General features: G+C 35.7%; 1 protein-coding gene across 1 annotated transcript in view; it reads left to right on the plus strand.

The window, feature by feature from the left end:
• LOC105831307 (monocarboxylate transporter 10) overlaps positions 1-17304 on the plus strand; it is a 325574-nt gene that overhangs the window by 168044 nt on the left and 140226 nt on the right. The window contains exon 6 of the mRNA XM_036291331.1: positions 13037-13202. Within this exon, the coding sequence (XP_036147224.1) occupies positions 13037-13202 (166 nt within the window). The remainder of the gene's footprint in view (positions 1-13036; positions 13203-17304) is intronic.

Below are 17304 nucleotides of genomic sequence, written 5' to 3' on the forward strand. Positions count from 1 at the left end.
TTATTTGAATGTGCGATTCTGAATGATCTCATCAGTAAATATCAAATGTACATGCCTAAAACATATTTTATTACAGCAGCCGTACATCGGCGCTTGATCTCTCAAAGATTCACATTATTTGAATGTGTGATTTTCGTATGATCTCATCAGTAAGTATCAAATGTATGTGCCTAAAACATATTTTGCCGCAGCAGCCGTACATCGGCGCTTGACCTCTGAAACGTTGGTCATCCTTGAATGTGTAAAGTTTGAAATAGTGATTGTCCCCTCTACTGAGATGTGTGAAAAAATATGTGATTGTCCCCTCTACTGAGATGTGTGAAGGGTGTGCAATATAAGAAGAGTTCTGACAACGGTATCACATCAGTTAATCAGTGGAATACGGATGGTAAAGTTCCAATCTTGCATTAGTTAATCAAAAGAAGTCGGAGTTTCCCCTGAAAATGAACTATTACGTTCCGATTCAGCAGAATGAAACGTGCGATAAACCGTAAGTATTTCTTAAATTAATTAAATCAAATTTTGTTACATATTTAATTGGATTTTATTTTTTATATCTTGCAACATTTTTTCTTTACAGAACAATGTCGCAGCCGCGTCATACTCCACGCATTCTGGGGAGGAGATTTGCTTTGACGGCTACATTCTACAAATATTTGGATATAGGAATCAGTGTGAGACTTGAGCCTTTTGTAGAGATGATTCTTGGTGACAACAAGGGCAATGAGATACCGCTGTCACGTGATACCTGGGTAATAATTATTGAGAAACGGACAGATATCGAGCAACTCCTGCAGTCGACAACCGCTACATCGTTGTGGATTAATGATCTTTTCATCGAAGTCGTTAAAATACGTAAGGAGAGTATCATAAAATTCACTTTAAATAACAAAATTATGTACATGAAACCATCGACTGTGCAATTTTTACTAAATCTTGAAGATGTTATCAATAATGCATATTTTAAGTTATGGGATGATATGCATATAGTAAAAGAACGATATAATCAATTTGTAAACTGTTTGCGGCGAAATAATATTCATAACAAGTGCGATGCAGTCAAATTGTTAAATGAAATATGTGTAAAAACTTCGCTTGTAGATTGCGAACTAATGGTTTATGCATCAGACAATATTGTATACGACGCGTTACAAAAGGAATAAATGAAAAAAATTATAAATAATTATTATAACTTATTTTCTCTCTTCCCTATTCCTTTGCGGTATAATGGCGTGCGCAGAACCGAGTAGGAGGTACATAGATAAGATGTGTGGGAACGCATGTATGTAACCGCATATGAAAGAACGCAACGAATGAAAGAGAAAGAGCGAGAGAATGATAAAACTGTATGGCTGGAAATATCGCGTACGGATGAGAGAGAGAGAGAGAGAGAGACAGATTCGGAATAGAGGGAGAGAGCGAGCACCGCGGCGATGGCTGCTACAACAGCGGCGGCGGCGGCGGCGGCGGCGGTCGCGGACCCCGATTCCCCTCTCCCGCTCCAGGGTCGCGGACCCGAAAATACCGCGTCAGCAATTTCCGCACCGCGAGATCCCCCTCCCCGCTCCCGGGTTGCGGACCCGAAAATACTGCGTCAGCAATTTCCGCACCGCGAGATCCCCCTCCCCGCGTGACGTCATACCCCCGCGCCTACGGGTACCCCCCGCACACCCGCACCCCCCTCGGAGCCCCGTAGTTAGAACCGCTCTAATATTAACTACTAAGAGTATATACTTTATTAGGCTCCTTTTTTTTAAATTTACAATTTGCAATTTTACAATTTGGCCAATCGCGCAGGCGAATCCTTTAGGGGTCTGTTTTGCGGAACCGTTCAACCCATCTAGTTAGGGGACAACAGCATAAAAGCCTGTCTCTTTTTCTCCTTCTCTGCTTCTTCCTTGGCGGCCATGACTTTCTCGTAAAACGCAGTCAAAACTGCCTAATTCTTTGCCCAATTCACGTTTTTAAGAATGATTGGTAGTAATGCGTGAGAGGTCTTCTTCCACTTTTTGTTTCAGAATAGTCCACTGCATCTTTCAGCTTTCAGAGGATTCAAGTGTGTGGCTAGTATTGCCTATGACCAGATTGCAATGCGCGCAAACGGGCGTAACGGATCTGTGTATATGGTACAAATAACCATTGAAACATCCGTGACTTGTCAAGATGTGAATAGTTTTAAAAGTGGGTGAATCAACTCTATCCCTATCATACCACTGGTCTAATATTGGTACAACTGTCTCACGCACCCTTCTTCTTTTGCTCAAGTCGGAATTGTAATCTTCCAATTTTGCTTTCCAAGATTTTAAGATTCTTTGACTTTCCTGTTTTCTGATCAATTGACGTACCTTTATTAGTTAGGTCTACACTTATATTGCGTTAAATTTAAGAGATACGTTCGTAAATCCTGGAATATTTTGTTATTAAAATATCAAAAATTATTCGGGCCAAAATAAAAAAGGCATTAAAAAAAATAGTTTTCTATGCTGAGATCACCCAATCCATTCACGCAAAAGTGGACGCATTTTTGCATTTTTAACATAATTTTCAGCGACTTTATTTGCAATGTTAAAGGTCTATAAAAAATTTGAAAAGTATCATTTTTTACGTAAAATTTTACGCTTTTTTAGAATTTATTATCATAATTTGTGTAAAATAAAGTCCCAAAAATTACGGTGACTTTTAAATGAAAAAATGCAAAAAAATCGCAAAAACTTTTTTTTTAATATTTTTTTCGAAATAGTATGAAATGCTAACTCTTTTTGTAACTGTCGGTGCACAAGATAATTGTACTTTAAGGGTATATTTTTAAATTTGTCAAAATCGTCATTTTTATTAAAAAATGGCGACTAAATCGCAAAAATTTACGAATGGTCGTATATTTTCCACAATAATTCGTAAACTTTAGATAACTAATAGCTTATTATTATTGAAAATAATAGAATTGATATTTGCAGTTCATTTTCGATTAAATGCACAATTTCTAATATGGCGGATTCAATAATGGAATTGATATTCGCAGTTCATTTTTGATTAAATATACAATTTTTAATATGGCGGATTCAATGGTTTTATAAAGTTCAAAAAGATGCGAAAATCGTCGATTTTTTTTGCATTTTTTCTAAATTTTTCCATAAATTCTTTCTCGAAAACTGTTTGATGCGTGAACTATACTCTTACGGAAAAAACACTCTAATTTTGAAAGTTTACACTCAAAATTGAGTGTTAATACTCGATTTTGGGAGTTTACTCCCAAATTTAGGTGTATACGCTCAAATCTTGAGTATTTATCCACTAAAGATTGAGTGTTTATACTCAAACATTGAGTGTGTACACCCAATGATTGAGTGTTCATAACGAAGTTTGGATTTAAATACTGAATATTTGAAAGTATATTTTCAACATATGGATATGACACTCAATAAATGAGTGTATACTTCCAAAATAAAGTGTAAACATTGAAACGTTGGGCATATACACTCAACATTTATCGGTTGAAGGTATACACTTAATATTGAGTGTGCACTCCCTTACGAAAAAAACACCCTAAATAACATCCCAAAAAGCACTAAAATATAATAGCGTAATTTCAGATACACAAATGGCGTTCACACCATTTGAGCGTTAATGCCAAGAAAAACACCAAAAATGACATCCAAAAAACACTAAAAGGTAATAGCGTTTCGGATACCCAAATAGTGTTAACACCCACAATAACACTGAACCGAATAGAAATTGACAAGCAATTAGAGATAAAAAAAAAAAAAAAATTTCATTAAAAAAAATTATTTTTATCAACAGTATATACTAAATTTAGGACAAATTTTTATTAATTAATCAAATTTAAATTATATTATTTTATTTTATTCTTACTTGGTAAGTTTTGAACCCGGGACCTTAGGATGACGAACCTTGTACTCTATCTGCTACGCCAATTTGACTTATCGATATGGATACTTGTTATTGTCTATATATATCTATTATATTGTCTACATATAAGCACACATTTAGCTTACATACGTTTTTCATGAAATTTGGTATATATGCGTTTTTGAGGTCGCTGATTACGAATCTGGAGTTGGAATTGGAAAATTTTCAAAATTCAAGATGGCGGATCTAATATGGTGGACGAAATAATAGGCCAATTAATAGGTGTAAAAAGCCGATAAACAAGAAGCTTCGAGGGGGGAGCGGGTTGTTGAGGGTACTCATACGTGCAAAAAGGGGCATGACGTCATGCGGTTCGAAGAGTCTCGGGGCGCAGAGAATTGCTGACTCGCGGCCGCCGCTAGCAGTGTTGTTCTCGGTGATGCTTTCTCGCGCATCCGCGTTGAATGTAAGTTTAAGGGAAGTATCTATCCCAGATAGCACAGTTTCTTCTTGAAGATTTCATAAAGTATTTTTCCTTTCTGAACAGTAATTCCTTAGAAATTCATAGATGCTTTAAGAATAACGTAAGAAGTTACATACACCATGATTCGAATTCCTCAGAAATTCTCAAAGCATTCATACAGAATTACTTGTTGGAATTTCTCAAAACTTCTAAAGTATTTATAATAACTTCACCAAGTAGAAATTTCAAACGATATCCCAATGATGTCCAAGGAATTTCCTCAGATAGCGTAATATATCTTGATGAAAAAATGTATCAGAATTTTTTACATTTTTTTCAGAATTTCTGATAAATGTTCCAATTTTTTATAAGAATTAAAACATAGTTTCTCAGAAAATTTAAAAAAATAAAAAATTCTGATTAATTTAAAAAATTTTTAAATATTTCTATGCATTTTTAAGAGTTCCTAAAATTTGAAAAAAATTTAAACAAAAAAGGGTGATCTCCTTTTGGACACGTAACGATTGGACACGCACGATTGGACATAACTCGATTAGACCCTGCACGATTGGACACCGCACGATTGGACACCGCATTATTGGACATCGCACAGTCTTCTAGTGAAAAACATTTATATATCATATGACAAATTATATAACCTTAAAAACATCTGGCAGAAAAAAGCGTCGATCTGCCAGAAAAAAAGTGAATTTCAAACGTCTATCTATATACGTATTTTTAGGAGTATCTCGTTTTGTGTGGAAAGTTTCAAACCCATGTGATGCAGAGAATGCTCGCACGCACGCGCGCGCGCACGCACGCACGCACGCACGCACACACACACACACACGCGCGCGCGGGGGGGAGGGTGCAAGGGGGGCCTTTGGCTTCTCTGCATCCTCCCCGTCCAAGTCGCTAATCCATATAAACTGTATTAAATCTGCAAACACATGTGAACGTGTGTGTGTGTGTGTGTGTGTGTGTGTGTGTGTGTGTGTGTGTGTGTGTGTGTCCAATCGTGCGGTGTCCAATAACGCGGTGTCCAATAATGCGGTGTCGAATCGTGTGGTGTCCAATCATCCAATGTTCGTGTCCAATCGTGCGGTGTCCAATCGAGCCGTGTCTAATTGTGCGTGTCCAATCGAGCGTGCCCAATCGAGCCATGTCCAATCATTACGTGTCCAAACGGGATACTCCCAACAAAAAATTAAAAGTTCTAATTATTCCTACGGGTAATTTTGTAAGAGGAAGAAAACTATACATGTTTCAGCCAAGCCACAGTCGTACCTGTTAAAGCATGTTTAATCTCTGTACTCTAAAAAACGGTCACCCATCCAAGCGTCAATCATCGCAGACGCTGCTTGACTTCGACGACCGTACGTATCCTAACGCTTTGTGATGATCCATGAATACTTCTTGTTTATGCATATATATTTGTTATAGATCATTACAATAGATGTCAGAAGGATGAAATGTACATAGTTAACAATATTAATATATTATTTCTAATCGACTGTAATATGTTAAACATATCAATGAGTTGTAAATCGCTTATCACGGTCAAACATCGAATTTTAGTGATAGGATCTATGCGTAGGCCAATTTAATTATGACGTAATTTTTAATGGATTTGGACGAATAGCTTGTAACCGTGAATCTGACTTACTACGGATAGCCGCGGGAATTCAGGGTTCGGCGGCGGACTCGATTGAATAAGTATGCGTCGTGTTCAAACTACTGCTAGATTTATTCTAAGGTAAATGTGAGCTTCTAAGCTAATATGTACAACGTTCCTATGCTAAAGTATGTACAAAAGTTTCTCTGGTGCGAGGTGGTACGCTCGATATAGCTGGCGGCGTATGCCGCTGTCGCGTTGGTGCGTGGAATCGCTCGGCGGGCGTTATGTAGCGCGCGGATTCGCTGGCGTTCGGTCGGCACGGAGCGGTGCGCGGATTCGTCGGTGGTGCTCGGTCCTGCGTGGTAGGCGCGGATAGCGTGCGTTGGTCGGCGGTGTGTGGTGGCCCTGCGGCCCGGTAGCGCCGCGTACGCGGTGACGTCCGGTACTCGGCGCGGCATCAGCTGTTCGCCGCTGTTTTATACGTTCGCGGTTCCCAGTGACGAGCGTCTCCGACTTCCTCTTATTACGAGGGAGTCGGAGACCGACGGAATGGCCTACTGTGCGCGGGCCGGTGGTTTATCGGGATCCGGGTCGTGGTGTTGCCGTTCAATGCGCGGACAGGAAAACGCTCAGTGCGCGCTCGAGACGGGACCGAGGTGTAGGGTAGGCGTGCAATGCACGCTCTAAGAGACCTGGTTCACTCCACCAGGAGGATACGACCGTCTCAATACGTTGGCCGGGACTAGGTGCCAAGTGTTCGTGACCGCCGGCTTTTATACTGTCGAAAGCGGAGGCGCGGAGTAGAGGAGCGAGAGAGAGGGGGCCGCGCGAGGAAGAGGGTAACGGCCCTGTATCAGTGTATACGCGTAACGGCTGATATGGCTCGTTACAAGCTAATATATTAATTGATGTCATAACTTATAACTTTAATCAATTTAGCTTATAAGAATTAGAAGTTTCCATCATCCATATCTCCAATAATAATGTTTCCTCAAAGAATACGAGAATATGCCTACCACACCCTTCAAATTTTTAAAATAAGTGTGGACTTAACAATATCAACAAAAATCGAAATGTTGATCGAGGCTGTGCAAAATGTGTTAACATTAAGATGAACAAAAAGTATTGGATTTGTATTACAAAATATTTCGAAAACAAGATTTTTCAGAATTATAAATTAAATTTTTTTACCTTTTATGATTTTACTAAAAAAATAATTTTATATAAAAAATATTAAAATATAATAGTTATCAAACAATAGTTTATAATTTAATAACTTTTATTTTATACTCATGTCAAAATATGCTAAAATAAAAAATAAACTATGTTGTAAAGTATTACTTTTTACTCCCGACTGCTGCCAACCGAAGGTAGGCAAAAAGAGAGGGGGTATGCGTTTCATCGAAGCCAAATCTTTGTTACCTTAGTTCTCAATAAGTACAACATAGATTGAAATCAACTTTCGTACGTTAGTTTCTTATAACCAAAGCTAGATTTAAAGCAATTATAATTAATTATTTTTTTAATAAAAAGCGGAAAAATAATATTAATTTGTCTATAGAGAAGACCGGGGCGAGATCGATAGTTATCTTCGGTACCGACTTTTAACAACAAAATAAATAATTTTAGTTAATGGTACACCATTGTAAAGAGTGAACCGTCGCACTGCATTTTCAATACGAATACATACATTTGATCCTAAAAAATGATAGGATACATTTTAATAATTGTTTTTTAAGAGAAAAATGTAAAAATTTATTTTTGAATACTTTTATGCAAAACATATTATTAAAAAATATTTTTTTTATTTGCCTATAAAACATTTATGATAAGCATGTGAACACAGAGCCTGACGCGCACGCATGTGTTGTGTGCCCTACGCTCGCACGCAATGCACTGTTTCCCATATGCTCTGTTTGTCAACTTCTCTGAGCACATGCAGCACATATTATCCAAGTTCTCGTCAGAATCTGATCATTGCTACTTCCTTGATTTAGATTTACGCCCATTGCTTGTCGAAGGGTTCTGATTGTGTGGTATTTTTGGGGGGGGCTGGCTTCTCTTTCTCGGCGCGGTGGCAAGTGATTTTGACGTTATCTTTCTCAAAAGCACCGTAGATAGAATACCATAAAAACACACACACACACACACACACACACAATGTATCATAAATTCGAATATACACATAGATAGAATATCATAGAATTATCCTTACATATAGAATAACTACAAATAGATATAGATAAAATTAGATAGGATACATGTGATTAATATATGATAATATATTATTAGGTGTACAAATAAGTTTCTGCCGTTTGACAAAAGTTGGCGCCACCAGTAAGTTATGGTTAAAATTGTCAGATGTAAAACGCCATTATCGTAAGGTTGGACATCTGTCAACAACATAACCTTGAAATATTAGTGAATTTTTATCAGTATAATATATTCTTTTGTGTGCGAAAATGTCGAGTTTTGCCGAATAAGCGTCATTTGCGGGAACTTTTAATTTACTTCTTCAATTTGAAGAAATCTGCAGTTGAGGCGCATCGATTGCTTGTAGAAGCATATGGTGAGGCTGCCTTAAGTGAGAGAAGTTGTCGTGAGTGGTTTCAAAAGTTTAAGAACGGTGAATTTGACAAGACAGAACGTAGCGGAAGGCTGAAAGTGTACAAAGACGCGGAATTGGAAGCATTATTGGATCAAGATTCGTACCAAACGCAAGAAGAACTTGCACTTACATTAGGGGTGATTCAACAAGCAATTTCATATCGGTTAAAATCATTGAGAATGATTCAAAAACAAGGAAATTGGGTTCCATATGAACTGACGCCGAGAAATGTTGAACGCCGATTTCCCACATGTGAAATGCTGCTTGCCAGGCATAAACGAAAAGATTTTCTGCACCGTATAGTCACTGGTGATGAAAAATGGATCCACTATAATAATCTAAAAAGGAAGAAATCATGGGGACTACCTGGCCATGCTTCAACATCTACACCTAAGCCAAATATTCATGAAAAAAAACTCTTGTTGTGTATTTAGTATCAGTTTGGTGTCGTGTATTATGAGTTGCTCAAACCGAACGAAACCATTACTGGGGCTGTCTACCAAACACAATTGATGAGAGTGAGTCGAGCATTCAAGGAAAAGCGCGTTCACTACTACTCCAGACACGACAAAGTTATTTTCCTCCATGATAATGCTCGTCCACATATTGCGGCGCCGGTCAAAACCTATTTGGAAACACTCAATTGGGAAGTTTTACACCACCTGCCGTATTCACCAGACATTGCTCCTTCTGATTTCCACTTGTTTCGATCGATGGCCTGTCTGAGCAGCACTTCACATCATATGAAGATATCAAAAATTGGGTCGATTTGTGAATAGCCTCAACAGATGAAGCATTCTTCCGACGCGGTATCCGTATGCTGCCAGAAAGATAGGAAAAAATAATGGCAAGCGATGGACAATACTTCGAATAAAAAATAAGATTTCGTTCTTTCACAATAAATGCCCAATTTTTGATAAAAACGGCGGAAACTCATTTGTAGACCTAATATTAAAAGTGGTATGTTATTTATACAATTAAATAAGATTCAATATGATAGTATTATATTTAAAAAAGTTTTTTTTTATATAGAATATTATTGTCTGGTATAGGAAAGTATTAATTTCTGAAGTATAGAAATGGATAAAATATGATACGACTTATAACAAAATAAAAAATTGTATTACTTTGACTATGATACAAATTGATTGCATTGAAGTATATTTTTATGATAATGTATTATTAACAATTTTGCATGATACAAAAACAATAAAATAGATAGAAATTTTACATTAAATTTGATTAATCATGAAAATCAAAATTTTCTAGAAATTTTGACATAAATTATGATAAACTTATTTGTATAGAATATTATAGAACAGCTTTTAATAAAATTTCTATGTATAAAAACATATTAATTGACATGAACTTTTTCATATTCAACATTATTGAAAAAAATAATTTTATAAGATATTAAATTACATTGAAAGTTTATGTAACGTCTTATTAGTGTATTATACGTCATATTAATTACCATAGAAATTCTAGCTATTGATGAATTAGATCCAATCATAATCTATCTGTCATTTTAAGTAGGGTATCTGATTGTGCAATGTAGTATGTTACACTATAATTTCCCAGTTTGGCACAGTCGTATTTCCCTTCATGATGTAATATGTGTACAGAAACTAATAACTTACTTGCTACTAACCTCGCGCACGTTATTAATCCCAAACTGTTACATCATCACCATGAAACTCGCCGCGGATTTGACCGCCAAGGATCTCAAGGCATATATTTGACTACGAATGCGCACTTTTCGTCGGATCTACAAGATTTTTTTATAAGAGATTATTAATCATACAATTTACAATTATCACTCAAATATATAATCGAGTGATATAATATATCACTCGATAGGTATTTATTTTTTACTCTTGCAAAGTGTCATAGGAATGACAGTGATTTATCATCATATTAATACGCAATACATCAACATTTTATAAGAGACTGTTACAAGTAAATCATAAAGCCCTCCAGTGTTGAATTCACCTACTGGACATGAGCGATAATGACGGTTTTTAAATGAAAAATTTAAATTTCCGATTTTACGTCACAATATCTCCTCTCGTAAGGCACGTAGAGTAAAAATAACAACAATTTTTTTATACAAGTCAAACTCAAGCTTTTGATTGAGCCTAATTAAAACTCGATTGGTTTAGTTATTATTGAGATCTAATTATCTCAAGTGCTTACAAGTTGCGTACTCGCATATAATGCTCATGGGGCGGTTTCGTGTTGCTTGTTCATTTAGCGCGAGACACTATCGTCTCTTGATTAGCAACGTTCAAAAATTTGGTCGGTGCGAAAACATCTATGTACGCTCACGCCCGAAAAGAAACTGATGTTCACACATTCTCGTATCGAATAGAACTTTAAACTGAAAATCAAGAATTATAGAAAATTTTTTAAGTTTGAAGTTACCTTAGGATTATTTCAGATTTATTAAAATTACTTTAAAAATAACTTTCCATTCTTTAGTCCTCATATAGCACGTAATATTATCGATATTACTGTGATATTGCTATGATATTACTGTGATATTATTGTATATTACGTGCTATGTTGGCAGTCATTCCATTCTTTTGAAAAATGTAATTAAAAGTCTAAGAACTACCGATGTTGTTAAACCTGATTAAAGGTAATGTGAAAACGTACTCATTTATGACATTTTTACATTAGGCTAGGTTTCAAAATAGCTGGAAAATAGCTAGGTTTCAAAAAAGCTTTAAGCTATAAGAATCTAACTAATCACAATTAATCAAATTATAATATTATTTTCATTTTTTTTTGTGATTGATCAATTTCTTATGGCGTACTAACACTTATTGTAAATTCTCACTTATTTAATGTGAGTCTCCAAATATCAATATTAACGTATTGCTATTTAGAATATAATATCGCTACAATATAATCTAATATTTCAATGTTATTTATAAACTTGTAATATGTTAATAGTATTACTGTAATATTTTACTGTAATATGTAATATTGCTGATATTGCAATTTTGCTGCGATATTTCTGTATTCTTTTGTGCTATGTGATCATTCATCCAATTGTCTGCCGCCGTCGATGTTGCTTCAAAGATTGTACGCAACCTAACACTCTGTGACGATCCATGAACACTTGATGTTTATGAATACATATTTGTTATAGATTAGTTCAATAGACGTCAGAAAGATGAAACATGTATAATTAAATAATACTTTTATTTAATAAATATAAATTTATAGTTTTTGTTACTGACTTTTACATATGCAAAATAACATGCGGAATAACTTTAAAAAATATCTGTTTTTGCTTTATTCTTCTGATAAAACTAAATTATATAATTAAAAAATATTAATAATAATAATTATATAAAATATTATATTAATTATATAAAATATTATATTAATTATTATTAATAGTGTTGTCTAGTCAATCTTTAAATAATGATCAATAGTTTTTTGGATGTTTTTGTTTATATATGTTATGTTTTGATTACATTCACATAAATTATTAAGAAATAAAAAAACGTAAAATCAAAATTAATATATTTGCTGAGGAGCAGGATCAAATTATTATAAGTTATAATGACGTCATGAAATGACGGTGAAAAAAGGAGCCAAAATATTACGTTGCTTTCTGGTCATATGACGTTATTCGTACTAACGTGACTATGAAAATTTGATGTCAAAATGATTTATATTTGCTACCTGGGTAGAATCGTGAAGTAACATTTTTATCTCATTGTCAGTCTTGAGATCTCAGGATTAATTGCATCAATTTTATTCGGACTGACTGTAGTTAAAAGTTTATCTCGATATCATATGATAGATCAGGCCAAGACTCGAAATAAAGAGTGCGATCCACTTGACGCTGCAAACGCTTCGAAGTATTTGATTGACTAATCAGAACAAAGAATTTTACGAATTAGCCAATCAAAGAATGTTTCAAAACGTTTGTAACATCAACTGTATCGTGCTATGTATTAACACCTCAATAGCGCCGTAACTACAATATACTTTATCTAATGATATTTTTTTATACACTTGATGATATTTTTAATATATTTTATACACTACTGCGTCACTTTATTTAAAATGTTTTGTTAATTTTTGTTAAATGTTTTGAATTGCAGTATTTTAAAGTAAGAAATATTTGAAAAATATTCATTTTTATTTTCTATAATTTAATTAGGAACAAAAAATATTGCAGAGACGTAACTAAATAACAGATGTAATCTTCCTTCTTTAAAATGCATTTTTTTAAATTTTTTACTAATTTCTTTAATAAATTATTAATTTATTAATTCAATTTTTCATAAGATTCGAGAAAATCTTAAATGTATTGAAAGTTTTATCAAAATAATGTGTATTTATTGTTTCTCTTCTGAACAATTTTTTTCTCGTTTAAATGTAAAGTAATATAATACTATATATGAATTTTATTTTATTTTTCTTGTATCTATATAGAGAAAATCGTTTCTTATTTTAGATACTTCGTTCCGTACGTTCATATAGGAAAGTTTGTGGCTATGACGTTCAAAGATGCCGACAGCAAACTACCAGTTATGTGTATTGGTATTACTTCCGGTATTGGCCGTTTAATTTTTGGCTACATCGCTGATTTGCCGAAAGTGAATCGCATATTCTTGCAGCAGGTGAATAAGTGACTAGCAGAATTAAATTTGAATTATATTATGACATTTCTGATGAAAAAAAACTTGTCATCAATTTGACTTGTGTTAGATGCGTCTTAGACATCGGAATACGTCCACCAATCTCATTTTTATATTTTTTTTTTAGTTAAATATGTCTACCCGACGGCCAACTTAACAAGAGTTGGATAATACCAACAAGTACTAGATGTATTTCGGACAAATTTTTGATAAAATAGACATAACTAGATAGATTTTGTACATCTAAACATTCACACAAGATATAGTTCGGAATTAGTATAAAATGTCTAGTACGCCGTCTAAATTTTGTCAGAAGTTATCGCAAAAATACTGCGTCGAGATTGTCAAGACTAGTATAGATTATTCAATATATTTGGATAAACAACAATAGTTAAGGTCAACTTATAGTAGCTAACAATAATGAACGAGAAATAAATGCTAATTAGTTGACATTCCGTTTATTAGACAAATGACGTTTCGACCCTTGATTTAGGCATATCGAACTACATAACAGATTAATAAGTTCGGACTAACAAAATATGAAGTACATTATGTCAAAAGTTAATGAATAAATTATAAATTAAAAGATGGTCAAGTAATACAATATGTCAAAAAACATGATTAAAATCATGTCAGGCATGCACGAAGGTAAGAAATGGACTCAAATTTGTCCATTTCGTTGGTCCGAGCTTATTAAGCTGTTATGTTGTTGTGCATAATTTGTAATGAAAACCTGAAGAGGATCTAAATCAAGGCTCCAAATTTTGTTTGTCTAATAAACGGAATGTGCCAAAATGTCGACTAATTAGTATTCATTTCTCGTTATTTGGATAAAATCCATCTAGATTTAGTCCAAGAGTTATCTAGAAAAATATAATTGTTTCTCCTTTGACTGCAATCACCGATTTATTCTAAATGTCTGTGTTTTTATTATGGGAGATTACTAACTGCAACTTATTGAACTATAGTATTTAATGAAAAGTACACTGCCTATTATATTTTTGCTTGATAATTTCAAGTCGAGGAAGATAGCGTCTATCCCTATCTCCAAATATTTCTATCTTCTGACGTATTATCCAATAACATAATGTGTTATCCTATGCTGCCATTTAAAAATTTAAAAGAAATAAAATGTAGCATGTTATACATTAACATTTGTAAGAAGTATATTCCTATAGCAGTGATCTTTGTCTTATAGGCTGGGTCGGCTTTATTACGACAATATGCATTCTAGTACGTACTATAGTTCAATGCTGCAATTATAATGAATTGAACAATCTATAGATGACAACGATTTGATTTAATCATGTATCTGAAATGATGCATATATAGGCAAGTTAAAAACTATAAGTTAAATAATATATATTTGTATGTTATTTATATTACATGGATGGACGGACGGACGGACGGACGGACGGACGGACGGACGGATGGATGGATGGATCTTTATTCCGGACTCCCTTCAGGATTGCCAGGGTATTTTCAAAATGTGCATCAAACCCTTTATATCATCAAAACAATACTAAACTTACATACAATATAACATACATTATACAATATAATTCAATTTCATCTAATACCACTTGTCAACTTTACAATACACATAAATTCTCCCTTCCCTTACTCTTCCTACCCCCATCACATCTCTCCTTCTTGCCCTAATTACTCTCTTCCCTCCTTGCCCATCCTCCTCTTCTCTTTCTATTTCTTTGCTTCTTCATCCCAATTCCATTTTATACTCTCTACCCAAATCTCTTTGTTCGAAATTACCACCCTTCTCCCTTTCGCCGTCTCTTTTCTTGCTGTTTCCACTATCCGTCATCCTAACCCTTTTTCCTTCGTCGTTAAATCCTCATCTATTGTCATCTCCACTTTCTTCCTATTTCCTCTCGGGAGTGGCTCATTTGGCGGAACTCATACAGAATACCGACATTGATCGCAAGGCTAAAGAAAAACCGCCAAAAAATTTTATTAGTATTAATCAAATACGATATTTATAAATTATTATTTTAAATACAAGAAAATATACATGCATGTTTAATATATAAAAGTACAATTGGACACAGTACAAATGGACACGTTGCAAATGGACACGGTTTATTTGGACACAGGAATTTTGTACACTGTAAAGTTGTACACCGCAATGTTGTACACCGTAAAATTGTACACCGTACATTTCTATACCTCTCTGTTTAGGGCACCCCTACCGATGGTATAGGTGCGGGAAGGGGACCGAAGGCCCCCCCTTGCACCTCCTGTATATGTGTGTGAGGGGGGGGGGCACGGTTACGGTGTAGTAATATACGATGTACAACTTTATGGTGTACAATTTTGCGATGTACATCTTTGCGGTGTACAACTTTACGGTGTAGAACTGTACGGTGTACATTATTTTGTGTCCATTTGCAGCGTGTCCATTTGCACTGTGTCCAATTGTACTGTGCCCAAGTGAAGGCCATTCTTTCTCTTCCCTTTCTAAAATTTCCTCCTTATCTGTTAACTCCTCCAGCTTTGTTATCATAAGCCTCATCTTCCTGCTTCCTCCTTCCTTACCTTTGCTTATTCCCGTTACCCTGTTGTTCGAGAATCATTATTGATATTTCCGTCGCGTCAGGTGGCAGCACCTCTCAGCCACCATTCGCCTAGATTGCATGGCGCTAGCCAGCGCGCCAGCTAGCGTGTACGGCTGCGCGGCCACTTTGCTTGTATTCTTGCTCAATAGCGGTTGTTTGCAGTATACGTGAATAGTGTTGCACATAGTTCTCGCATGTTTTTTCACTCTGTGGATCTTCAGCAATCTCGTGATTAATATCAGTGATCAAGGTTACGATCTCTGACAAAAGGACTCATCTAGGACATCTCTAGTGCATCAACAGCGACCGCTCAGATTTATTACATAAAGCACACGACGGCGCCACATGGCATATACGGCTCATGGGCGTTATCATCTCCAGGCCAGTATTCAATTAATATAATTAACCCGCGCGTACGATTACGAACTACTCAAAGTGTAAGATATTCGTTTTATCTTATTCAGACATTCCAAGTGTATTATCCTTATTACTCAATCTGTGATAAATATATGATCTTTCAGACTTGTTCTGAGCATTGCGTGTGATTTATACATTAAAACAATTCTATATTACTTCTTTGAGCACTGACTTCACGACGTTCTCTCGCTCTGCTTCCGTCCGTAGGGATATCAGCAATCTTAGTACGCAATTCGCGAACATTTTTTGATTCTTTGAGTCGGATTGTGGCACGTATTTTCAGAGTGATCAGCGCGATTACGCATCACACCCGTGATACAGCAACGCTCATCCACGCAACGACGCAGTGAAAACTTAGAAATTAAGCAAGACGGAGCGACCTTTGACTCCTCAACTGGAAATACCCGCAGGAAAAGCGATCATCGTCACGACACGCTTCTCTAGTCAGGCTCTCCACGGAGCTCACGTTGAAGCTGCAGACGCAGCTGGATCTCGGCCATCAAATCGATAGCAAAAATACTTCCGGAGTTTCACAAGGAAACATTTTTCGAAGAAGTAAACCAGTTTTAGCTTTAAATTGAAAAGAGATAAGGTATTGTTGCGAACACGATTACAACTACTGCGTGCACGTCCGCACGAGTTGACGTCTCAGGAAGTTCTAAACAAAACCATTTGTTTATACATAACTAAGCAACGCCGGGGCCGTTAGACTCAGCTGACTGAGACAATTGATATATTGATTTTTCGCGTTAAGTTTGCGCTCACAACGCGCGCAAAGCTCACGCTCGCGAAGCTCGCGTTCGCAATAGTATTTTTCAAGGAAACATGTCTACTTTGAAATCTAATGGCTCTCTGCATTAACTCATTACGAGTACATTTCCAAGAACGCTTGTTGAGAGAAGACTTTGCATTACATGAATGCACGACGTATCTTAGGCAGATCCCGCCACTCATTGTTAGATCAAGCTGCTCTGAAGGAGACGATCTCAGCATTAGGTGAAGGAAAACGAGTGCATTTACGCCTTCCAGACATCTCACTTCCTAAGGTCTTTGGGGAGTATTTAGCATGGTCTTCGGGAGCTCTTTAATGTCTT

The sequence above is a fragment of the Monomorium pharaonis genome, chromosome 8 (assembly GCF_013373865.1).
Source record: "Monomorium pharaonis isolate MP-MQ-018 chromosome 8, ASM1337386v2, whole genome shotgun sequence".
Lineage (NCBI taxonomy): Eukaryota > Metazoa > Arthropoda > Insecta > Hymenoptera > Formicidae > Monomorium > Monomorium pharaonis.